This window comes from Onthophagus taurus, chromosome 2, assembly GCF_036711975.1.
Source record: "Onthophagus taurus isolate NC chromosome 2, IU_Otau_3.0, whole genome shotgun sequence".
Classification (NCBI taxonomy): domain Eukaryota; kingdom Metazoa; phylum Arthropoda; class Insecta; order Coleoptera; family Scarabaeidae; genus Onthophagus; species Onthophagus taurus.
The window spans coordinates 29,137,788-29,165,139 of NC_091967.1; the positions used below are offsets into that span (position 1 = coordinate 29,137,788).

General features: G+C 37.4%; 1 protein-coding gene and 1 long non-coding RNA gene across 2 annotated transcripts; both read left to right on the forward strand.

The window, feature by feature from the left end:
• The first annotated feature begins 10,218 nt into the window (after positions 1-10,218).
• LOC139429104 (uncharacterized) lies at positions 10,219-10,821 on the forward strand. Its single transcript, XR_011639807.1, has 2 exons — positions 10,219-10,533; positions 10,589-10,821. It is a non-coding gene; the product is annotated as an uncharacterized lncRNA (long non-coding RNA).
• Positions 10,822-16,541: 5,720 nt separating this feature from the next.
• LOC139432705 (uncharacterized) lies at positions 16,542-18,755 on the forward strand. Its single transcript, XM_071201470.1, has one exon. The coding sequence runs from the start codon at positions 16,542-16,544 to the stop codon at positions 18,753-18,755; it is 2,214 nt and encodes a 737-aa protein (XP_071057571.1).
• Positions 18,756-27,352: the final 8,597 nt, after the last annotated feature.

The window sequence follows — 27,352 nt, forward strand, 5'->3', positions numbered from 1 at the left end:
GACCAGATACTCCACAATTCCAACAAGAAAATTTCGTATTATTCGTTCTGGCGGTAGCCACTTCCACATTTAACGAACTCGAAGAAGAGACGGATGCAATTTCTACATAGGCCAATTCAGGTTCTAAGTCGTTCTTATTTCTGCCTGGCGGTCTATATGAGTCAACACTACTTTTACTCCGTTCTATTTGTCGTCCAATTTCGAGTAATCTCTGTTCAGAAGTTATCTCAATCAAGCTTAGTCGCTCCTGATAAAATGGTGCCAAATTTTTCAAAATAACTCGCAATCTCTCACCTGGTGATGGAGAACTGGTAAGTCGGGAAAACAAATTATCCATCATGGCCAGATAGATACTCATGGGTTCTGATGGTCCCTGAGTTCTACGACGAATTTCTTCCCATAAACGGTCTTCGTAATCATAAGGTAAAAACTGTTCGCGAAGCTTTAATTTCAATTCTTCCCAGCTATTTACGGATTTTCTAATCATTCTAAACCAGTTTAATGCTGTTCCTGTGAAAAAATCTAACGCGGAGCAAAATAATTGATTTTCCGAAATGTTACGAGCTATTCGTAACTCTTCAATTCGCTCTAAAAAAGCATTTACGGACAAATCGCGTTTCTCTCCACTAAAATGTACACACCATTTAAGAACAGGTACTGGCTTAACATATTCTGTGACTGGTAAATTAAAATCAGTGTGACTCGGACTGATTAGAGCAGGTCCAGGAGTTGACTGCAGTAAATTTTCTAGTTGTCCATCACTATCGCTACTATCATCGGTACTATTTTCTTCGGGAGTACGCGTTTTCTTCTTTAACTCCGACAATGATCTTAAAATCTCTGTTAAGAACGTTCCTCTTTGTTCTAAGTGTTCCTTGGTTTCAGACTCTATTCTATTCACACGGTTTAGTAAATGATGCCTCCTGAAAACTTTTCAAGATTTTCCCCAAGCTCAGTTAACTTGCTCTCAACTGTTTTAAACTCTATCTCAATGTCCCGATCAAACGGCGTCATCGAAAAAGATTTACCTTCCTTTTCTAACTTAATTATTTTACGCAAATCCTTTCTCATTTCAACTACTCCCCCTGTTCCACTAAAACCCCTAACCGCGAGCTCATATTCCAACTCATCTTTCGCCAGTCGTTCAACCGACAGCTTATAATATGATTTATCCATAATTCAAAATTTAAATAACAACAATATCTACTAATTTGTATTATCGTTACGCCTCGAATAATTTTTATTTCTCTTTTGTTCTGTCCCTCCTTTGTTTATATGGCCCCACCTTGGGCGCCACTTTTGTTACGTGGCTTTTTATCAAAACAAATAATTTCTAATTTACAATAAGCAAAATTCTATTCATGAAATTCTTAGTGTCCGGTGGTAAAATGTTTGATTGACGGCCGCTTGACGGCCGCTTGTGCAACAGTCGGCGGGGTATGAGTTCTTCAAAAATAAATATTTTATTGCCAATGAGCGCCACGTAGTTTCAGAATTAACATCAACCCACAATAACTGAATAAAACTACGAAATTTGGACACCAAAATACTTTTAATGATAATAAAAAATAATACTTGAAAGGTAAGTGTATAAAAAAATAATAACAATGAGAAATAAAAAAAATAATTACTAAATATGTTTCTTTCAGCGAGATGGCGTACAAGGAAGCGGTAATTAAAATAAAGAAATTCAATAATCCGGAACCGAAATTTGGAAATATTTTTCCCACCAAACATACGGTGGGAAAAAAAAATGCAAGCAACTCTAAATTGAAAGTAAGAAAAATAATCCCGCTTCAGCGTGACAACCGGTACAAAAATTTCGAATGTATGTATAAAATAAAATTATAACCCTAAATTCTTTTCTTATGAACAAACATTTTTTTTTTTAGAATCAACAAAAAAATAAAATTCAAATTCGTAACCAAATTCTTCTAACAAATCAGATAAACCGGGCGTAAACGTAGATGTTATTTTATCAGGCGAACGAAATAATAAATTAAGAAATTGTTTAATCGACCTCTTTTCCTGTACCAGTTTTTTTTTTGTGTTTCGCGTCAATGTACTTGAGATGACGCAGGATGAATATAGATGGCGAACGAAAGCGTGGTCAACGTGGCTAAACCTTCATTAATTATCTCCTCCTTCAATGAATCAATCCACCCATTTGAAAGTAATTTCCAGATTTGAAATTTACTCAAGAAAAGTCGGCAACAAAAGGAATAGAAACTAAATAAAAATATAATTATCTGATTAGCGTCGAAATTTTATTAAAAAAAAACTTGTTTCTTACGCCTAAGTTGTTGGGCGGCTTTAAATTTGTAAAACGAAGATTGGTGGCGTTTATACTCCCCGAAGGTATTCCAAAAAATTAATAAATCGGCTGATTAAAATCCACTAAATGTGTTTCTTCCAAAATTTTAACTAAAATTACAAATTTCAAAAATAAACTCCAATATCATCCGATTCAATAAACTCACCAAACTCGACTGTTAACTCAATCCCGAAGGTATTGTAAACAAGTTTTTGACGTCATCTAAATTGTAAATAAATTTATTTCAAAAATTCAACGCTAGTGTTAAACTTTATTAGCCTGATTTAATTTTAATTAAAAAAATTAAGAAAACGTTAAGTAAAATCTCGCCGTAATAATCATTTGGACGATTCAATTCCGAATTTTGTATATAGATCTTCACGAATATCATCTGGTTCGATTTGTAGGGGCAATCCATCAATCACAAATGCCTTTTCACGCTCCTCTTTGGGGGTGTGGGTGTGGAATGACGAGTTTAATTGTTTTAGGGTTTGTATGATGATTCTTCTGTGGTCGGGATTTTTGGTGTAAATTGTACACCCAGTTTGGGTGTATCCGAATGTATAATTGTTTGAGCCGATTAATTGGTGGAACTGAGTCGTGAGTGTAGAGTGATTGAGGATACCATCTATGTGAATAGAGATGGGGGGAGAAGAAAGTTTTGGTGGGTTTTGGGTTGGCTTTGGGATTATAAATTCTTAGATATTTGTTTGGCTAGAAATATTATCTAGTTCTTCGGGAAGCAGTGAGAATTTGTTGTTGGTGGGAACAATTGTAGGGGTAGTTTGTTTGACTTTAGAGGTCTTTTTGGGGCTTTGAAATTCTCCATGGTTATCGGATTGTTTTGAATATTGTGGGGTGTCTAATTTTTGGGTTTTGGAAGGAGGACCGTCTGATTGAGTGTCCATACTCTGTTCCTCTTCATGGAATCGAGTGTTTGATGTTATGTTGGTAGTAGGTTCTTCTTCTGATGATGATTCGATAACAAATTTATTAGATGTTTTGTGTTTTGAAATTTTAAAATGTGTTTTAGACTTATCAGAAAGTTTTTTGTTTTTATTTTTATCGCCAGCACTGATGTCTTTGGGCATTTTAGTATTATTCACACACTTAACTTTAACGGGAATTACAAAAACTAGACCGTTTTTGAATACAAAAAGAAAATTGATGTACAATACTAATTCATTTTTATGAGATATAATCAGGAAATAACAAAATCAAACACATTTCAAAACTTAGATTAAATTTAAACAATACATTCTTTATAACTTCCCAAATACTAAGCAACTAACAACATGCTTTATTTATGCAAATTAATACATGCATTATTGATCATTGTACTACTTATCTACTTTTTATTATTAAACAAGCAATTTAGTCGTATTAATTCCTATCTACTTTTATTTTTGCATTGAATTTACTTCTATTAATTCTATCTACTTTTTATTACTAACATGCAACTTAATTCTAGTTTTCAAAAAAATCAAAATAAAATTGAAAAATCATTTATACAGAAAAATAAAGAAAAATTTGGCATCTAAAACTACAGCAACAGTGCTTCGCCGTGTTTTGGATTTTTATTTCTGTTTGCACAGTTACCAAAATTTCGTTCCCATGTCCTGCCATCGTGGAGGCGCACTGTTACCTACCATCTAGCGCGTTTTGCCATTACCTTTTCCCATTCTACATACTAAGCATGCTCCTAATCAACTACTTAAAACTAACTTAAAACTAAAGCTTACGCTTGTTGTCTAATCGGGATTTCTTAGCCTTCCATATGCGTGGCTGCAATGACAGTTCTTCGGTAAAAACCGGTATCCAGAACATTGCAGACATTTGGAATCGACCAGTTGTTCCGGTCTCGTGTTTAATTTGTTTTGACGGTATCGTAATATATTTTGTTGTAATTTCTTACATTGTAGATTCTCTGTGTTTGGCTTCAACCGCCTTTGCTATGAAGTCAAATACTTCCCTTAGTTCTTCGTTTCTAATTATATCTTGTACCGTGATATCTCTTAGCAATTTTCTCTTCTCCTCTAGTTGGTCGTTCAAGAGTACACAGTCGAAAAACAGGTGTTCTGGAGTCCCAACCTCTCCACATTCGCAATTATTACTGTTTGTGATCTTTCTATCATATAAATAGGTGGGATACGGACCGTGTCCTGTTAGAAAGTGTATTATTCTATTATTATGTTGTAAATCTTGTTCTAGTCTCTGCCGTACGTTCGGGAAAAACCGGAAAGTTCGCCTTCCGGTATTTGCCGCATTCCACCTGACTTGCCACATGTCCAAGATCGCCTCGTTAACCTCTTTTTTTACTTCTCGCTTCTATCCCAAGTATTTCATGTATTTTGTCATGTTTCTTATTCTTTAGAAAATAGTATGCAGCCCGCTTGAGGACCTCCAAGTCCATTGGCAACGTACCAGCAACCACTGTCAGGGCTTCCGTAGCCGTTGTTTTGTATTCTCTGGTCATCCGTATGAGTACGTTTCTGTGGGCCCGGTTTAGCCTCTCTCGTGCTTTAACCTGTTTTGCCTTTTCAGCCCATGTGCTGGCAGCATACGCTTTATACCTGACGGATGACATGTAAGACTTGATGTTGTTTAAAGGTATCCTATAGGATCTTTGCGCGAGACTGGCGATTGCGTGCATGGCAGATGTAGCTTTTTCACATGTGCTATTTACGTGTTCATCAAACTTTAGACGTTCCCCCAGATGAACTCCAAGATATCGGTTTACTGATTTTCTGTGAATCGGCACATTGTTCAACTTTAGGATCGGGTCTCTTTTTAAGCTACCTTTCATTATTGAGAAAGTTGTTTTTTCCTTCGATATTTCTAATTTATTCAGCTGACACCATGTGCTGACCACTCTCAGGGCAAGTTCAGCTTTCCGTCCACTTTCTTTTCTGCTATCTCCGCCGATGAGCATTAAAATGTCATCGGCATACACTGTTGTCGATGTCACTTCTGGCGTCACGTCTAGGATTCTCAAAAGATCCTCCACCATTATTTCCCAGAACATCGGCCCGCACACCGACCCTTGTGGGCATCCTTTTGTGAGTTTTTTTGTGATTTTTGTTTGTTCTCCGACTTGCAACGTTGCGTACCTATCCTGACATAAGGTAGCTCCTGAAGATCTTATACAATTGCTGAGGGCAATTGAGCTGCTTGAATTTATGGAAGAGTGAAGGCCACCAAAGGTTGTCGAAGGCTCCTGATATATCGATAAAAATTGATAATATATATTTTAAATCTGTTGTTTTTACTTCGTTAATTACTTTGTTAATAGCGCCTTCGGTAGACCTTCCTTTCCGGTACGCGAACTGGTCGTTATGAACCAAGTCCTTTGTTTCTCTATGGAGTTGAAACCTTTTGCACAGTAACTTTTCTTACATTTTTCCTAGGATGTCCATCAAGCATATCGGACGGTACGAGCGTGGTTCAGTGGGATCCTTATCCCTACCCTTCGAGATTATAACCACTTCCGCCTGTTTGTAAATTGTCGGAAACCTACCTTGCAGCAGACAAGCATTGTAGAGAGTTGTTAAAATTGGAATAAGTTGAGTGCTGAGTCCTTTAATTTTTTCTCCAGGAATGTTGTCTGGTCGTGGTGCTTTTTTATTTTTCAATTTGTTTATTTCAAAGTAGACTTCTTCGGCCGCTATCAACTCTACTTCTTCCGTCAACGGACACCTCTCTGCAATCTGTTCACGTAGATGCTTTTTTCGAGTGTTTCATTACGCTCCTTGTCTTCCGGAAGTAGTGAGTTTAGCAACGTGGTCGCTGATTCACACCAGCCGCCCGTGTAGGTTCCATCCGGTTTTTTCAACGAAGAAAAAACCGTAGGAGACCTTATTTTTTCTGTTACTATTTTATATGGCATACCCCAGGGATCCAGTTGTAAGAATGTTTCGATAAAGTTTTTCTCGCACTTTTCTTTTTCCTCTTTCATCATGTTTTTATACTCCTCTTTCTGCTCTCTGTATTGCTGCAGGTAGGCCTCACGTTCCCAAGGGCTGAGGTCATGTTGGTAACGCCTTCTCAGCCTTCTTACAGTTGAACGTTTCTGCTGCAACGTATTGTTCCAAAAACCACAGGTTTTGGGATTACTATTTTTGTATCTGGGGACCGAGCAATCCATCGCCCCTGAGTCGGATGCAGCCATAAAAGTACTCCGGGACGCACTCCATGGGCTTGCTCAGTCTGGCGACATGCCCCAAGATACATTAGATGGCTTATACGAGCAAGTTACCTCTCTCCTCCCTCCCTAGTCCCTAGTGGGGGAGTGACACAGCGTCCCGGACGAAACAGGGTCGGGCAAAGCGGTAAACGGCAGTACGTTTACGCCCGCACCCAGGAGCTTTATAAAAAGAATCCAGGTCTTTTGGCGAAACATATCCGGAGCAAAAAGGACTGGGTCGATCAGTGGGCGGCTGACGAGCTCAATGTGACGGATGTTCGGGAATTGTACACCGCACTATGGGGTACACTGCCGAAAGTACGATTAACCGAAGCGTGCGGCCAGATAGAAACAAAGGCAGGCGCTCAAGTTCTACCGGCCATAACACATGTAGATATAAAACGTCGCACTAAGGGGTATCTTGCATCCAAACTCGGAAATAATAATAAAGTTTAAAATTTGAAATTTTCTAGTGATGTTGCAAGTAATTTACTTTTATATAATTATTATACATGATTATAACTAAATTTAGTAAATTGGATGTATTATTACTAAACCAACTCAGTTGAAAGTGAGCTTATTTTGGGAACAGTTAAGTATTAGAATAAAATGTCACGACTTTGCATTCGTATAATAGTAGCCCCTTTCATTATTTTTTTAATTCTAAAAATGGGAATTACTCCTCGAGGTATGTAGTTTTAAAATGCATGATGATTATTTAATTTACATAATAAAAGAAAGGGTTACTTTCACATAAAATCGCGTAGAATATTAAAGAAAAATGTCAAAAGTTTGTTAGACTATTTGTTATAGTACCTGGTTGAACCCGATGTCCGGATTTGAACAGTTATACACTTTATACATTTATTTAACTTATTATGAAAAAAAAAAATTGCGTAAACACAAGTTATATAATTTTTTATATAGACTGTATAAGTAACATTATTTAATCCAAAATCCAGATTGCTTTGGTGGGTCAGACGTAGATCCACTAGATCTACGTGCTAGATTGTCATAGCAACGTAATAACAACAGTAACAACCTGTCAAATAAAACGGTTAGTGATTAAACATTACATACATAATTAAATAATACAACCAGAAATATGTCTAAAACGTCTAAAACCTTAGGTATGTATAACCTATAAATAATAAATCATTTGGTAATTTTAACCGTTACGTCATTATTCATCAGGTTCTATGTCTGACCCACCAATGATCTTCATTACGAAACTCACTCTTTTTGAAATGTTTAACACTTGCGAGGATAAGACTAGAAAAATTGATTTTGTTCAAAACGATATAAAAAATCGTACATTTTGCCCTCAAAAATACGTTAAATGTATTCGGAAACAGCTTACTCGATTTTACTCTGAGTTTAAAACACGATGGAAACACGATAGATGGAAGTTGATAAAAGAGGCAACTCAAACTTCGCCAACAAGAGCGCATAAGATTCGTTTAGCCTATCACAAATCGAGTGCGCCTTCTACGGTAGAGATGGCTAAAGAAGAGGCTTTGGGACTGATTGTGCAAGCTAAATTAACTAGAGAGCAATATAATGCCATACGATCGAAGGACAGAGAAAGGTTTCCTAATTATAAAAAAGTGCAGCTAGCTAAAATAGAATGTTACCCTTCGAAGGAAGATATTGTAGTTACCGCTAGTGCTGCTGAAGTCAAACTGCAGGCACTGTTGTATGTTAACCTAATTGGCTGTTAACCTCACGCCGAATAGTGAAATTACAGGAAGAGGTGATTAGTACATAAACTACTGAATCACTTCAAAATGTTGTGCTTATTCTGAAATGGGGCTGTGACGGTGCAGGAAGCCAAAGTGAGTACAAGCAAAAAATAGAAGTTGATAAAACAGATGCTTGCATTTTTATGACTTCACTAGTCCCAATTAAACTAATAGCAGGTAATAGCTCTGTGCTTTGGCAAAATCCACGAACATCTTCGACCAGATTCTGTAGACCTATACGGTTTCAATTCGTACATGAGTCCACAGACGTCATTCGTATGGAAAAAATACGCATGGATTCCGAAATATGTAAATTATCACCTTCAAAGGTAACTCTAAATGGCGTTGAAGTAAAGATTACACACAAACTTTTGTTTACCATGGTGGACGCTAAAATTTGTAACGCAATCACAGGTACAACATCAACACAAAAGTGTTATTTATGTGGCTTGAGTTCAAAAGATTTTAACAACATAGAAAAAGTTTTAAGTGTAAAATTAAAATCAAATTTTTGCGAATTTGGTCTATCCATTTTACATGGATGGATTCGATTTTTTGAATATCTAGTACATCTGTCATACAGATTAACTATTCGAAAATGGCAAGCGAGAGGACCGGAAGCAAAGAAAATAGTTGAAGTCAGAAAAAAGAAAATACAACACATGTTTAGGGAAAAGTTAGGATTAATAATCGACAAGCCGAAGCAAGGTTATGGGAGTAGTAACGACGGAAACACTGCAACGGCTTTTTTTAAACACTTTAAAGTTTCCGCCGAAATTACTGAGATCGACGAGGACATTATAGAAAGGTTTTATATTATAATGCAAATAATAGCAAGTGGGTACAAAATTGATTCGGAAAAGTTTAAACTGTATGCCCACGAAACAGCACGAATTTTTATTTTAAAATACGATTGGTACCCTATGCCACCTACGGTACATAAAATTTTAATTCACGGACCAGAAATAATAGCTAATTCATTATTGCCAATAGGACAGTTGAGCGAGAAAGCCCAGGAAGCACGAAATAAAGATTTTAAACTATTTAGACGGTCATATTCTAGACGAACATCAAGAATCGATACTAACCAAGACATTTTAAATTTATTAATAATTTCTTCGGATCCTATCATATCTAATTACAGGCCATTACCTCGCAAAAAACTAAATCAGTTTAGTGCTAAAGCTATTGAGATGTTCTTGTGTGAGCACAACATTAACGAAAGTTCCTCTGATGACGAGTCCAGTGACTCATCCTCTATCAATAGTTAATTGTTTATTTGTTTGTTTGTTTACTTGTTTGTTTGTTAACTTGTTTGTTTGTTAACTTGTTTGTTTGTTAACTTGTTTGATGTTAACTTGTTTGATGTTTACTTGTTTGTTTGTTAACTTGTTTGTTTGTTAACTTGTTTCACAATTCACAAATTTGAACATCGTAATTCAAGCCGTTACTCTTACAATTCTCTTTTTGAAAATAATTATATTCAAAGAGTTGTAACTAGTAGCAATGGGTTGGATTTCGGATTACTGGGATATGTTTTGTAATAGGACATTGTATAGGTTGTTCACAGACACTCTATAAAAGTAACTCAAGAAACCCAGGAAAAAATTTTTTTCCTAGAAATAGGGTTCCCTGCCCCATAGTGCGTCGCCTCGCACGAACCAAAAAGTCTTCAGCGGCCGGCCTTGACGGAATTTTATTTATTTTATTTTATTTTTTTATTTGGGATGCAAACGGGACAAGCCCAGCGAAGCATCCACTAAAAATATACAATATTATAAACTAAAAACAAGAATTTAGCAAAAAGTAACAAAAAAAAAATATCAAACAGGTTAACAAAAAAAATACCAACAGAAATAAAATTTAACAAAAAAGTGAAACAAACAAAACTAATAATCAAAAATATTGAAAAAAAAAAATCAATCAAAAACAGAATTAACGTCGCAAGTCAAACGGCGGACGAGATGCACATGGGAGATCATTAACCAATTTCCTAAATGTAGACCGGGGAGTAGCAAACAAGTCTAAATCAGAACAAAAATTGTTATAAGAAAACATGAGACGAGGGACCACGGAGTTAGAAAACGCATTTGTATTGGTACAAGGCACGTAGAATACCGATAAATCACGGGATGGTCGAACAGGAATCCTAAACTGTAACTGAGATAGAATCGCGGAGCAGTCAACAGTGCCGTTACTCACTTTATAAAGCAGCATTAAATCGTTACTAATGCGCCTGGAAGAGAGTTGAGGGACTCCAAATATTAAGCATCGCTGTGCGTAATCACAGTATGGTAAGTAGAATTTTCGTGATAGGTACCGAAGAAAACGTTTTTGAACTTGTTCTAGTCGATCAATGTATATATGGTATTGAGGGTTCCAAACAGAAGATGCATAGTTAAGGATAGAAGAAACGAAGGCGAAGTAAAGAGAACGAATACAGGATAAGTTAGTAAAAGGACGGGAGACACGACAAATAAATCCGAACATGCGAGAGGCCTTATTAACAATAAAATCGATATGAGCTGAAAACGCAAGTTTAGAATCAAAGAGAACCCCAAGATCTCGAACACAATCAGATGGTATAAGAGTATTAGGGCCGAGGGAATAATCGAAAACAATGGGATAGCGTTTGCGTGTAAATGTAATTTTCGTGCATTTATCGTGATTGATGAAAAGATTGTTGTTTACACAATAAGCCTGTAATCGGACCAAGTCCTCCTGCAATTTTTCGCAGTCGTCAGGTGAACAAATCGTGGTAAATATTTTGCTATCGTCAGCGTATAGCAGAAACTTGGAGTAATGAACACACGCATGAATGTCATTGATATATAGCAGAAACAACAACGGTCCCAAATGACTGCCTTGCGCCACACCGGAAGTTATCTCTTTGAAGGAAGAGCGATAGCCATTAATGGTAACAGCTTGTGATCTGCTAGAGATGTAAGAAAATAACCAATAAATCAAACCAACAGGGATGTCATAATTAAAGAGTTTCTTAAAAAGAATTCCGTGATCTATTCTGTCAAAGGCCTTACTGTAGTCTGTATATACAGCATCCACCTGGTAATTTTTGTCTAGAGCATTCAGTAAAAAATTAGAAAATGTGATTAGGTTAGACTCCACTGACCTACCACGAAAAAAGCCGTGTTGCTCCGGGATTATGTAAGATTTGACCTTAAAGAAAAGCAGATCGTAAACTAGACGCTCAAAGATCTTAGAGACAATTGACAGAATAGAAATAGGTCTGTAGTTGACGACTAAATTTCGGTCGCCAGCCTTATGGATGGGCAGTATTAGAGCTTTTTTCCATTCGGATGGGAAAATAGCCGTTCGCAGAGAAGTATTGAAAATGTAAAAAAGTGGTTCAGTAAGCACTGATGCACACTCACGAATAAGCACGCCTGGTAGGCCGTCCGGACCCGCACCCGCTCTAGGATTCACAAGTGACAACGCCTGTAGAATATCATCACGTGAGAACCAAGGTGCGATTTCCGAAGAAGAGCAGTCGCGGATATCAACTAAAGTTCCATCAACAAAGACAGAACTAAAATAGTCAACAAACAGTTTGCAAATTTCCTCCCCACCCTCGACCACTCGATCACCATACGACATCTTACTGGGAATACTCATGCTGCCTTTTTTCCTCGATTTAATAAAAGACCACAGACTGTTAGGATTATCGGACAAGCTAGTCTGTGTAGCCTCTAAGTATAGCTTATAATCAGCTGCAATTAAAGTTTTAGACCGAGTACGGAGCAGACGAAAGGTTTCATAGTGAAGGCGATTACCTGTAGTCTTCCATTTTTTGTGAAATTTTAATTTTTCCTTAATGGCCTTGATCGTTGGCAGGGAATACCAGTTAGGAAATCTGCATTTAAAAGTAATTTTGTGAGGAATAAATTCATCAACTGCTCCGCGAACAACTGAATAAAACACTTCAAGCGCCTCGTCAACTGGTAAGTGACTAATAGCCGCACCCCAGTCTACAGACGCGAGTGATGTACGGATACCTGTATAGTTAGCCTTGTGAAAAAGATATTTACCCGAGCAGTTTTCGCGGAGGGAATTCAATAAATTAAATTTAATTGAAAAAGTTAAAGCAGGATGATGGGTGTCCGCGTGCAAAAGTGGATCAAGGCTTTGAGAAAAATCAGAGATGTTATAGGAGTTACTAAGAATAAGGTCCAAGGTTCTGTCGTTAGCATTACGTACGCCGTTGAACTGCTCAAAATTACAATAAGAAAACGAAGTTAAAAACAATCGTGAACGAGCATCATTGGCACTCGATGGCAATAAACCAAGCGATTGCGACGAATACCATGAAATATGAGGTAGATTAAAATCACCAAAAATCAAAATCTTATGGTCAGGGTAGTGGTCGCAAACGCGATGCAAAGTTACCAGAAATGCGTGAAGCGAGTCAAAGTCCGCGGGTGGTAGATAAACACAACAAAACAGCAACCGACCACCGCACTGCACAGAAAGCCACAGATTTTCAGCGGACGCACTTTCAGCAAGTCTAAAACAGTCGATTGTTGATCTTATAGCGATCAAAACGCCGCCACCATCTTTTTTGCTTGACAGTGTAGACTCACGGTCCCGACGGAAAACGGTGTATTGAGCGCCAAATAATTCGCCATCATGAACTGAGCTATTCAAATAAGTTTCAGTGAGACAAACAAGGTCGAATTCAGAGTCACTAGTCTTCAAGAAGAGTGTGTTGGTCTTGGATCTTAAGCCGCGTACATTCTGGTAATAAACACTTAGTTCCATTAGTTTCCGTCGAGTCTTTCAAGATCAGATAGGGATTTAATTGGAACAGCCTTAGACTTATCGTTGCGCCGAACGAAGATTGACCCCTGTGACACCCAATTGTATTTAAAGCCTTTAGAACGGGCCGCGTCCCTAGTAAGTTTCAGCAGTCTCTTATTTTCAGGAGAGAGATGTTCATCGACGAAGATCCGTTCAGAGACTCCAGGAACGACGAAACCAGGCGTGGTGGGCGATTGTTTCTTTGCGGCTTTAGAGGCGGCCAAAAATTTATTGCGTGTTTGGCGGGATAAAAAACGAACAACGATGTTGCGAGGACGACGAACGCCATCCGCCGCCGGGGCAATCGAGCTCTTCACGCGGTGTGCAACGTCAACATCCGTGGCCGACAGTGGTAGGCCAATAGCGCTGCCGATAGTTTCAACAATCGTCGTTACGTTCTCGCTTGCCGCCTCAGGGACACCCAAAATTTCCAAATTAGAAAGACGGGAGTGCTGTTCTAAATCATTAACTCTCTGCCGCAGATCGCGATTCTCCTCACGAAGGGAATCAACCGCAGCGCAACAGGATTGTAGATCGCCGATTACCTTTTCATATTCTGTGAATCGATTGCAAAGCGTAGAGTATTTTTCATTCAGTGCTTGCAACTGAATGCATATAACCAAAAGCGTATCTTGATTAGCCTGGGTTCCGTCGGGGACCGGCTCAAAATCCTCCGCCGCAATAATTGACGAGTTGCCCAAGTCGCGGCAACTGGGGCAGCGCCACGATGAACCGGGCAGCGTCAAAGCGGCAAGTGCCGCTGGTGGAACTTCGGCGCAGCAGGCGTGGATATATCCCCCACACGACCCAGCGCACGACAAACCGGATGCTTTTTTGGAAATGGCCTTGGAGCACAAGGAACAGGACGGCATGCCGTACGACGTGATAACAAATCGAAAAATAATAAAACAATATTCACCAACCTGATTAGAATAATTGAATTGAAAGATTCAGGATAAATTCTTGATTAAGCTAAGAATGAAAACTATCGCGAAAACCGTAAACTTTTCGCACTATTAAAAATTATTGAAGGAAGACCAAAAGACACGACTGATCTCCGCGACAGCACCACTCGTATGAATCAAGGGAATCAAATGAATCAAGGGGAATGATCTCCGCTTGAGCTAGGACCGCGAAGTCCTCCGTCTGCTAGTAGTATAGATTCGCCGATTCAAGAACCTCCTCCTCGAACCTGCGTTCTAGGAGGAGGTTCTTGAATCGGCAAATTTTTTGGGGGTCAGAGGAGGTTCGATGAGGAGAGGAGGTTCTTGAATCGGCGATTCTTTTGAGGGTCGGAGGAGGTCAATTAACTTGAGAAGGTCATGTTATTTTGACGAAAATATTAAAAATTTATCTTTATTAAAAATGTATCTTTAGTTAGGTTATGTTATTAAAAATTTATCTTTATATGTAACCTGTTTACCTAGATGAAAACAATTACTATGTTTATCCTTCGACGCTTCTCAATGAACTGTTAATGTTTTCGATATATCTCTTAACTTATTGTACACAAAGGTATACGGTTTTGGGACATGTAGGTATACAAATAAGTGAGTCATGATCTACCTGCGGGATATTTTTTAAAATTTATTGTGTAAAGGTATACGGAGCTTTAAAATATGCGAGGAGGTTCTTGAATCGGCAAATTTTTTGGGGGAATACGTTCGACGAGGAGGTCAATTAACTTAATACTAGTAAGTGAGTCATGATCTACCTGCGAGATATTTTTTTAATTTATTATGCAGAGGTATACGGAGTTATAAATATACATGTATACAAACGCACTCGATGCATCCTCCTCCTCCCCAATAAGTTTCAGGAGCGGTGAGGGTTTATAAACGCCTGCGAAATGTGGTATTGACGTAGTTCTTTCATAACAAGTAGAAGTGTACAACATTAAATTGTAAAATGGTCGTGTGTGAGGATTGTGGAAAAAGTTTTACTCGAGTTGACAATTTAAAAAGACATCAACGATTATCTTGTATTGGCAAGAGAATCAAGCTTGACGCACCGCAAATTCCAAAAGCAGTAAAATGTGAGGCTTGCGATGATTATGTAAATAGACAATGTTACTCTGCACATTTACGAAGCAACGCACACAAGCGTAACGCTTTTGTTATAATCGATGACGGAGTGGAGAGAATAGCTGGAGCATTCGGTGACAAAATCGTCAGTTATCGAATAAGTGAAGAAGGTTTTTTTTGTGGATTTGGATGAATTTTCTCATAGAATTCGAGAAAAAATACTAAATCTAATACAAAGCGCAATCGATATTCACCGAAATGTAAAATTAAATATGGAATGTTTTGGTTTGTATTTTTTACAATCAAAGGAAGACTGTGAAATAAAATCATTCAATACGAAAAATAAGGTAGTATCATTAGCGTCGGATCTGTATAAAATATATAAGGAATTTATTGATGAAATTTCATCAAAAATGTCAGAATTCCAGGAACGAGATTCAGGTAAGCGTAATGTGACATAATATACCTATATATTAAAAAATAAATGTTTCAATATTTTATTTAGGATGGACTTTAATGCAAATTCTCTATATGGAGTTAAATTTAAACAAATATAATCCTATCAGAGCATCTAATTACATCGATCTACCATCGCAAATAAAAGCAAAGCGTGCTGTGATAAATATACAAAACGCGGATGATGCATGTTTTGCATGGGCTGTAACATCCGCACTACATGAACCGAACGGTTTACCACAGAGGACATCTTCGTATCCGAATTACCTAGACTGCGGCTTAGACTATTCAAATATTGTTTTTCCAGTTAAATTTCGAGATATACCTGTATTTGAAAAGCAGAACAAACTATCTATTAATGTATATGGAATAAATGAGTATTTTAAAGACGGTGTTATGAATTATGACATAATTACAATGTATATATGTCGACAAAAAGAAGAAAGACATATAAATTTATTATTGGTTACAAATGATTCCGGGAATAGTCACTATTGTTGGATAAAAAATCTGTCTCGATTACTATCATCGCAAGCATCGCAGAATGGTCATGAAAAGTATATTTGCGACGGATGCTTGGCATTCTTTACGTCAGAAAATAAACTTATCCGTCATCAAAGTGACGATTGCAGCAAGGTAAGGGCAATTTTACCAACAACAAATTTGAAAATAAATAAATATGGAAATGAAGAAAAGGAAAATATACTACAGTTCGAAAATTTTGAACGACAATTAAAAATACCGTTCGTGGTGTATGCAGATTTTGAAGCATTACAGAAACCGATCGCCGATGCGGAAGCAACAGACTTAACGATGATAATTCATACTCCGTCAAATGTTTCAAACACGAACCTTATGCATTTGCATATTATATAAAATGTTCATATGACGAATCATTGTCGAAGTTCGAAATATATCGCGGATGTAATGCTGCTCAAATTTTCATGAGCAAGTTGGAACATGACCTTCTGAATATATACAAAAATTATTTAAGCCAACCAAAAGAAATGCTCCCATTACCACCTATTGATAGATTAATACATGAGATGCAGGATATCTGTCACATTTGTTCGCACAAAATAAAAGAAGGTAATAAAGTGTGCGATCATGATCACCTAACTGGGTTGTATAGAGGACCCGCACATGCTGTATGTAACATCAATTATCAATTACCAAAGTTCATACCGATATTCTTTCACAATCTTTCGAACTACGATTGTCATATGTTTGTGAAAGATATGGCATTAAAAGAAGAAGACGTGGACGTTATAGCACAGAATAAAGAAAAGTATATATCATTTTCGAAAAAAATTATCGTAGGAGAAAACATTGACAGCAAGGGAAAGCTAAGGCGGGTTCATATGAAATTGAGATTTGTGGATTCATTTAGGTTTATGGCTTTATCGCTAGAGAAGTTGGGTTCATTTTTGGAAGACAACCAATGCGTTCAAATCAGAAAATATTTTAGGAACGAAGAACAGTTTCGACTTATACGTCAGAAAGGAGTTTTTCCGTATTCCTTTGTGGATTCATTCGAAAAGCTGAATCTTACCGCTCTGCCAGATCGAAGTAGTTTTTACAATACTTTATGCGACGATAGTATAACCGAAGAAAATTATTGTCGTGCACAAACGGTGTGGAACTTATTTAACTGTCGCACTTTAGGCGAATATAGCGACATTTATTTAACGTCTGACGTTTTACTTTTGGCGGACGTATTTGAGAATTTCCGAACCATCTCGATGAAGTATTACTCTTTAGATCCATGTCATTACTTCACAGCGCCGGGCTTCGGTTGGGATGCATTATTACGAATGACAGGGGTAAAATTAGAATTATTAACGGACATAGACATGTTACACTTCTTTAAAAATGGTATTCGCGGTGGATTAAGTATGTGCACTAAACGCAGTGCGAAGGCTAACAATAAATTAATGATGGAATTTGATGAAACCAAAGACCCATCTTATATTTTGTATCTCGACGCTACGAATTTGTATGGACACGCAATGAGACGAAAATTACCGACGGGGGGATTTCGATGGCTATCAGGTGAAGAGATTCAAAAGTTAGATATTTACAATACGGAAGACGATTCCGAAAAGGGTTACGTGTTCGAGGTAGATTTAGAGTATCCGGAAGCAATACATGATGAACACAACGATTTGCCATTTTGTCCAGAACGGATTGTACCCCCAGGTTCAAAAAATGCAAAGTTAATAGCAAATTTGGAAAATAAAACAAAATACATCATTCATTACGTGAATCTAAAGCAGTGTATCAAGTTCGGATTGAAACTAACGAAGATTTACAGAGTATTAGAATTTAAACAATCCAACTGGATGCGGAGCTACATCGATTTCAATTCCGATAAACGTGCGAAAGCTAAGAATGAATTTGAAAAAAATCATTACAAAGCAATGAATAACATCGTATACGGTAAGACAATGGAAAATGTGGAAAAGCGAGTGGATATAAGACTAGTTACCCACTGGGAATGTCGTCATAAGAAACCGGGCGTGGAAGCCCTAATAGCTAAACCAAATTTTAAATCTTCGAAAATATTTTGCGATAATTTGATAGCCGTTCAATTGAACGTCGCGGAAGTTCGTTATTGCAAACCGCTGTATGTGGGTTTCAGTATATTAGAGCTTTCGAAAACCGTAATGTACAGCTTCTTCTATGATTACTTAAAAGTTAAATATGGAAATAACATAACACTTTTATACACCGATACTGACTCCCTAATCCTAGAAATTACTACTCCCAATGTATATGAGGATATAAAAGAAAATATTGAATTTTTTGACACGTCCAATTATCCGTTAGAGAATATACACAATATACCTCGCGGTCGATCTGTGTTGGGAAGAATGAAAGATGAATATCCAAACAGGTGCATAACGTCATTTGTTGGAACAGGAGCTAAGGCGTACTGCATCACCTTGTTGAATGATAATGTAAAAAAGGCTAAAGGAGTAAAGAAATATGTTATAGATAAACATTTAAGCGTGACCGATTATAAACGTGTGGTTGAATGTGGCGGATCGGTTCATAAAAAAATATACATTTTTAAGTCAGAATTTCATACTATGTATACCGAATTAAAGAATAAAATTGCTCTTTCATCGTGCGATGATAAACGATACATATTACCGAACGGATGTAATACTTTGGCGTGGGGTCATTGGTTGATAAAAAGATTGAATGCGAATAAATGAATTTAATTTTAAAAAAATTGTAAAGAATAATAATAATGTATTTGTAATGTTCGATTGTTAATAAAGTCTTGTAAACTTTTAAATAGGTCTTTATACGTTTTAAAGAACGTTAGTTTTTGAGATCCAAGAATTATGAGACGGACCTAATCCTAACCATTTCACAAACACTTGATTTCATTTTCGCCGTAGCACTTTTTCCACCAAGTAGACGTCAGGATATTTAACTTTTTGTAATTCCTCTCGATAAAAACCACCCATAATTTTTTCATTGGATGCATCTTTGAGCAGATATGTTGTTGGGAAAGTATTACGAACAGAATGTATTGTAAACACTTCGTTAGACCAATTGGGAGTATAGTTTTTGGTGAAGGCGTGTCGATGCTTGCTCACTCTGACGTGATCACCGACATTAAATTTTTTGGTATAAGGATCGGCAATTTTTATGTAATTATAAACAGTTTTTAACGGTGTCGATGCGTTTCTGTTATTTACCTCGCTAGGTTTCATTCCTATCGTCCTGTGAACTTGGTTGTTATAATCCAGAATTAATTTGGGAAGCAATTCCAACCAACGATAGTTACCTTGCATACTAAATTCTTTCCACATTTTTTCTTTTATTGTTCTATTAAACCGTTCAACAATAGAACTCTTTAAATTGGAAAATGAACTGTAGTGATTGATGTGATATCGTGACATGAGCTTTTTAAAATCCTCATTGTAAAATTCTTTTCCGTTATCCGTTTGCAGATTCTTCGGTATGTTTTTCCGCTTTTCCGATAGAATTGTTTCCATAGCTCGCGTAACTTCTTTGCCAGTTTTGTTTTTTAGTGGTACAGCCCATCCATACTTTGAGAAAGCATTAATAACTGTTAGAATATATTTAAAATTACCATTTGCTTTTGAATAAGGTATCATCTCCACTAAATCAGATTGAAATAAGTCCGTTAAACCTTTTATAATAACACTTCTGCGTTTATACTTTTTCCTCGCGGACGCGTGCAACTCGTTTACGACGGACCTTTTAATATCGCTCATTTTCTGGATATTACAATGAGCAGTTCTACCATAAATGGTTTCTTGAGTAAAGTGGTCTTCGTTGTGGGTTTGCAAACTATTTTATCTCCAAAGAAGAGAACATTTAACTTTTTATTTGGATCGAAGATACTCCCGTTAATAATCATTTCAACGTCTCCTTCAAATCGGTATTTCACTATTTCACCAATATATAAAAAGTTTATATATTTACTTACGTAACCTAAATTTTGAATAATGTAATAATTATCCGTTGTATCCGTAGTTCCATCTCCGCTAAACGTAAGTATTGTTGGTTGTTTGAAATATCGTTGTAAGTTTTCACGTTTATTAAAATGAGCAGCAATGTTGTGTCCGTGTACGTGTTTACCAAACTTATCGATCGTCATACTAGACGAATGTTTTCCGAACTTGCTTAAACTCATCTGCTCTAGTTCACAAACGTCGGTGTTTTAAAACAAAAAATGTGAGAGTCGTATATTTATGATAATATTTTAACGTATAATCTCGGCCTCTGTTAGCTCCGATATTATTGATGATATTTCATTGACATGTGCAGAATGACCTGCAGTTTGCGAGGCCATCAACAAACGCAGTCTGTCGACAAGTTCGTTGGGATCGTCCCAATACTCGTATTCGATAAGAGCCCCAGGAACGACTTGTTTTTGTAATGCACCACCGACTTTTTTCTTCGGATTCGGCCAGTATTTAGCCCAATGCACCTTGGGTTTGTTACCTTCAACGATAGGCTTGATAATATTCTGAAATTTCCCACTGTCGTCCTCAGTAGTCATACCTGCCTCTGGAATGTAATTAATGTACGGAGCATTTGAACGTAGTAAGATATCTTTGTAGTTGCGCATGTCCTGAATTGTAAATTTGCCCGGTTCATTTTTAAATAGTAAATCATATAAACCAACGGTTCCCGTATATTTGAAGTTTCCAACGTGAATATCCTGATCCTCAAAGTGAACAGGACTGACTCCAATGTAGAAACCTTCGGGAGTTTCGCGAACACCGTATAAACGATCATAATCATCTTTTAAATCAGTTGTTAAACCAACAATATACGTTCTGGGCAAAGGATGAAACTGACTCAAAGCGGCTTGTACCTCTGGAGACTCCAATCTTTCTTCTATTTCATCTTTAAGTCGTTCTATTCGATTATGTGCGTCCGAAATAAGAGCTCCGGTATCCTCGCTAGAATCGAGGAGTTCTTCTTCTTCGCCCGGCGGAACGTCATATACTTCTTCTTCTGCATGAGCTAATGGACCAAGAGGAGAAGACGTGGGAGAAGATACCAACCTTTTTTCAGGAGTCGATGTAGCAAATTTTCGTCGTTGTTCTTTTAATGGAACTTTCGGTTTTCGAATAAAATATTCGGTCTCGGTTTTAGCTGGTACGTCAGAAATATCCGGCGAGTAGCGTTGTATCTTAGATATCAATTTTTCTTCTTTTGGAGATAAACTTCGTTTTGGAATGGATAGTAAAGGCGCAGTGTCAAGTTTTGCGACAATATCCTGTAAGGGTCTTGCGATGGGTGCATATGCGGTTTCCGACCGAATCCTTGACTCCTCTAAGTCTTCTTTTAAAGAACGAATTTTGTCTCTCACGACTTCTCGTGCCGCGATAAGTTCTGCAGCTATCGTCTTGTTCATTGTATGATGTATGTGAAGTTACTACGAACTGTACAGCTGAAGTCGTTAGTTTTAAACTTCAATGAATTTATCAAAACCCTTACGGTAACGTCCCTTAGATACACTACAATCTAAATCAATAACTAGGATGCCGTGTCTATTCTCCCAACAAGCATCGCTAATTTCCTTTAGCCGATGAAACTCCATATCGCTCATTATGTGATCTTCAAATACGTGTTTTAAATTTGTTAAGTCTTGTTTAAATAACACCAAAAAATTACAATTATCACGAACTAATTGTTTTGGAATTGCACTATAACTTTGACAAATTAGAAAACAATCAATGTTTTTATGTCGACCATACGAAAAAAATTCCTTAATGACATTTTGACCTGTACAGGAAACATCGTCAAATACGACTACCGAATATTCTTTCGCATCTTCCGGTCGAATGAACTCGTCTATATTAGAAAATTCATAGTAACCGCAATCTTTTATAGGTTCAATTAAACGTCTTAAAAAATCGTACTTATTTTGGTATAACGAATTAGAGCATAAGTACAAGTTTAGGAAGCGCAACCCATTACGTGCAACTAAAAGCGATAACATAGCATTTGTTTTTCCGACACCTGAGGGTCCTACAATTAAACCTCGCTTACATTTTCCACCAAATAAATTGCTGTGTCTTGTAAAGTGTTCTTCGACCGAACCATTACTAAAATTTACTATAGGCAGTGTTAGAAGTTGCGGTAAACATTTTAATCTCTCGTCGATCATGATTCTCGTACTAAATGAATTATAACATTAACAGGATAAGACTGAATGAAAATATAGCAAAAGAAACTATATATACATATATTTAAGAAGAATAATAATAATAATAATAAGTATAATACCTTAACCATTTAACCTAACATAACCTAACATAACCTAACCTAACCTAAGGAAGAGGAGGAAAAATGGTTACCACTCCTCCTCCTCTTCCTGCTCATCCCGCACTTCATACGGGGGCGGAGGCGCTTCAGGTGTCGGTGGTTCTATCCCAGTCGAACAATGGTGTATGTGCATGTTTTGAACATGCACCTGCCCTCTCACCACTGCCGACTCTGAGACAATACTGTTTACCTAAGAAGATTATGAAATTAAAAACGTGCAAAAAAGATTATAGATATAGCCTACCAGCTGAAACAGGGTATCTACTTTGACCTCCAATGACGCAACTCTTCGCTCCAACGTGAGCACCCTCCCGAAGTTGTTGCTACCGGACATCTTTTTAGCTAGGAAGGGAAGTTATTAGTATGTAAAGAAGACAAAATGAATTCTGCTTTTTTCATTTCAACGGTTAATGTTGCAACGGTGATGTCGAGTGACGTTATTAAAGAGTGGTTAGAACTCGACGCCAGCCCTTCCCTAAACTGTGCAAGTTCTCTCAAAGAGGTCTGCAATTGAAGTACCTTTGCATGAAGGTCTTTATAAAAATTTTGATACAAAATATTAATTTCGGTCAAAATCTCCTCTTTGGTTGTTTCTACTGCTGCACACATTGCATTTGAAAAAAGGCTGGCAGGTACATCGGAAATGACTGAAGTAGCGGGAATTGTGTCCACCCTTAAGATTTGTACTTTCGGGCTTAATGAGGGAATTTCTATGGTAGGAATGTTTATGTTAGTAGGGGGAGTGGGAATCGACGAAGCTTTAGAAGAAGAAGCCTTAGAAACAAAAGCTGCATTAATAGCTTTAAGGTATGTCCGGTTTTCGGTGCAGTGTTGGGATACCGCCATTAAAGAAAGAGAGTCGTTGGACTCATCGCCGCTAGCCACTTCCGAGTGTGTCACTTCAACCTTTGACAGAGTCGCAGGTTCAACTGACACACGCTTGTGTTTGGTACTTCGCGAACGAGCACGGGTCTCCCGTCGAAGCTCTCTATACTTATCTGGCGGTAACCACACACCTGCACCCTTCTTCCGGTGTTCACGGTTCCCCGACTTTCGACGAAGTGAAAGTGAAAGGTGTTTCACATTCTTATCGTCGACTTTCGAGGAACCTGCGATGTTTGGAAGCGCCGTAGCTTGCTGCACATTAGATTCAACGTTTGGATCCATCGGCTGCTCATTAGGCTGCACGTTTGGATCCAGAGCCTTCTCAACAGTCGACATGTTCAACAGGTTTATGTCAAAACTGTTTAACAGAAAGGATTCCTGGCTGGCGAAACCCGGAGCAGCAATTTTAGATTTCCCCCACTCCCATCCCCACTCTTCCATCTCCACTTTGGGAGGAGCCTGAGGAGGAGCATGGGAGGAGCATAGGAGGAGCTTCAATAAACAATCCTTTTCCCTTTTTCTTTTCTTTTTTTTTTTTTTTTTTTTCTTCCTTTTTTCCCCTTTCTTTCTTCCTTTTTTTCTTCCAATTTAATACTTTTTCAATGTACAACCCAAGTCATACCAACCCAACCCAATGTATACATACCATGTATTCATTTAGATTAACTATTTTTTCTTTTAAATTAAAACAACTTTTTACACTTTTTACAATCTTTTATTATTATTATTATTATTATTAATTTACAATCTATAACTGACAATGTTTATATACTAAACCATACATAAAGAACAATCCTTTCTTGCCGATGGTGGACCATCAATATGCGTTTCCCAATGAGGCAAATTATAATGTTCAAAACAGGGCAGCTTGCTTTGTAATCGCTCATCGTTTCTATACTTCAACGGTAATTTAAACCAAACCGCCGCCAAATCTAATGGCTTTACTTTATTGATATAATAATCGATTGGTAAATAACATAATTCGTAGTTTTTAATATTCGCAAAAGATAAATCAGATTCGTATCTTTCCATAATATCCCACACTTTATTAATTATAAAAGCTGAAAGTCCCAACCTGGTAACTAACCGCCAAAGACGTTCCATCTTGAACTGCTCTACCGCTACTACCCGTCTGCCTTTCTCAATTCGTTTACATATAGTTATAGATGTCTGAATACGTATGAAAATAAATAAAAAACATTCGATAAGGAGCACATACTTGGTCTCTTTTTATGATAGGGACACATCGGCGCACCAACCTCCAATTTGCATTCATTTTCCGGCAATTCTTTTACCGGTATTGTTAAAATTCTTCTTAAAAATGTAGCTTTCTCACGTCCTTTTACGTACGCTACTTTTGTCGAACGACACAAATAACAAACGATCTCATCGAAACGAGACGCAGGAACAAACCCGTCGTTCCAATCAATACAATGATGATGACTCATTAACCAATTCGCCGTATTGCGAAATTTGGTAGATAGTGAAGAAAAGCTTCGACTAGGTTGAAACACGTAATGACTTATACAATGATTACTGTCGTAAGAAGCCAGTTCCTTTGGGATAAATTCTTCATCGTTTATCGTGAAACCTTGAATGTCCAAAATAATAAAATCCCTTTGAAAAACCATAATATCCATAATACCTATATCACTATATGCAAACGTTTCCTTCGATGTTTAGAGATACACTAAATGACGTTGCTTCAACAGTACCACTATATTAATTGCTTAACCATTTTCGTAAGAGGCGAATACACAAATGCTCTGTCATGCAGAATTAATGCGTAAGCTGTCGTACCCTCCGGAATTGGATTTTTCGTTGAATACTCGATTTTTATTTCTACTCCGCTTTTATGTATTGCTTCCTGTTGATACGTGCAATCGATTCCAATTAACGGCGCGTAAGTTTTAAATTCTTCCGGTGAAAACAAAGGTTCGCTTTCTTGATAGTAGTATGCTTGCTGAAATCTTGAATACATATCATACAAAATCGCATAGTGATTGTTATCAAAATCCACATTCAAATTATCGTACGGAAAACGTTCTCCATTCAAGAAAACGGTTACGTTCGTTAAGTTTATATTATCAAATAATGCCATGTTTCCTTTAAATATACCCTTTCGATTTGTTTGAAATCCGATGATTATAAATCTAGGCGTTTCCAATTGTGGAGCAGTTTTGACGGCCCAAGATTGCTTCGTAGTTTGAGGTAATTGAGGGTACTCGTGTATTTCCCACGATCGAAAAGGAACGTGAATGTCTACGTTTCTTTCTGATAGTTTTGTTAATGCCAACTGTTCGCGTAATCCCACCGCCACGTGAGGAACTCTCCATATAATTTTATTAATGATCAATTTCAATTTTTGGTCGTTCGGAGCGGCTGCTGGTTGAAAGATGACGTCCGTATCATCGTGTCCGCGAATTAGCACAAGTTCCTGTCGAACGTTCATCATGATCTTTCTGAAATCTTCTGCGAATCCTAGCAACGTTTTTAGCGGAACGCTAAGACCGAAATTTCCATTTTTATCTAAAGCCTTTGAAACACCCGCGATATCATCTTTCCAAGGTTTTATGTGCCAACCGGCGTTCTCTAATTTCACCACCTCGTTCTGTGTAGATGAGAAATAACCCTTCATGCATGAGCTTATACCGACGTTCCGCACACCATCAACATGTACTCCGTTAATAAGATATCGAATATCGCTAAACATAAATGCAACGGGATTGTTAACCAATTGCCCCGTTGCGCTGGCATCTTTTGTTATACTTCCGTCCGCGGCTAACTTACGAACGCTACCCTCGACGTATAGATAACTCTCGCTCGGTAAAGTATAATTATCTATTTCCGGAATTGAAATTCTAATTTCGTCATTGTTATCGAACGTGGTCGATCCAAACGGTTGATGCGAATGGAATTCATAACTTACGATAGAGTGATCTGTTTTTATCTTATCCGTTACTTTTAAAATGTCCATTACTTTAACACTTCGTATCCTAACTGAACTAAATACCTTCGATTGACTGGTGATAATCGATGAATGGATCGTCTTCTACTGCCGCTACGTTGACTGATGACGCGCGCTTTATAGTTTTCTCCATTAAACAATTTTCTCGCTCTGTCTCTTCTTGACCACCGCATTCTTTTGTTTTGATATAACACTGTCATAACGTTAGTCAAATTTAAATAATTCAATTTATCGATCTCAGGTGAACTCTCACTGTTATTTCTTCTTCTCTGAAGTCTACCAAGTTTCCGTCCTGATCAAGTATACGTACTGTTAAGCTACTAATCACGTTCGTTAAAACCGGTAAATAAATAGATAGTTGTGGTGATTCGATTATTTTAAAACCTGCCGGAACGTTTGGGAAAAAATGATATAAAACGTGCACGGGAACTCCGTTATTATACGATCCCGTCACTAAATTACAATAAATTTGTAAGGCGTTCGTTTTATTTATGTTTACTACGAAATCGGATTCCACTTCCGTATCTCTAGGTAATATTTGAGGCTTGAAGCCAAGTAACGGCCCTATAGAATTATCGCATGCAAAATTAATTCGACGGGTACTTTTTATTAAAGAATGTTGTGTGTTATTATTCCCCTTAATCCTTATTACGACTCCTTTAGCGTGTCTTTTGTCTAGCTGTTCATTCACGAACTCGGCAATATCATCAATATCGTACGTTCCAACAGGTACTATTATATTGTTTTTAAAATGTCCTGTCTTATCTTCGTATTGGATTACGTTGTTGTTTTTATTAACGTTTGCTAAACTATTAAACGTTTCGAAATTCAAAAGAGCCAACTCGTAACTACCAAATTCGTTCAAATAGATCGGAGGATTAAAATTACAAGTCAATTCAGATGACTTTCCAGTCAACGTAAATGTATATGTCGTGTGTATTGCTTCTTTCTCCATTACTTCTGAACGTCTAAACGTCTCTAGACTCTAATAGGTCCTTTTATTACTTAGAAACTTCAGACACAACTGTCCGCAATTTTGATCTATTTCTCTTTGATATCGACAGTAATTATACTTTACTTGACCACCCCTACCGTCTGACAGCAAATATTGTTCAATTTCTAATGGCGGTCTTAAATCAC

Coding starts and splice junctions, on each gene's coding strand:
- LOC139432705 (XM_071201470.1), top strand. CDS start 16,542: ATGCTCCCATTACCACCTATTGATAGATTAATACATGAGATGCAGGAT.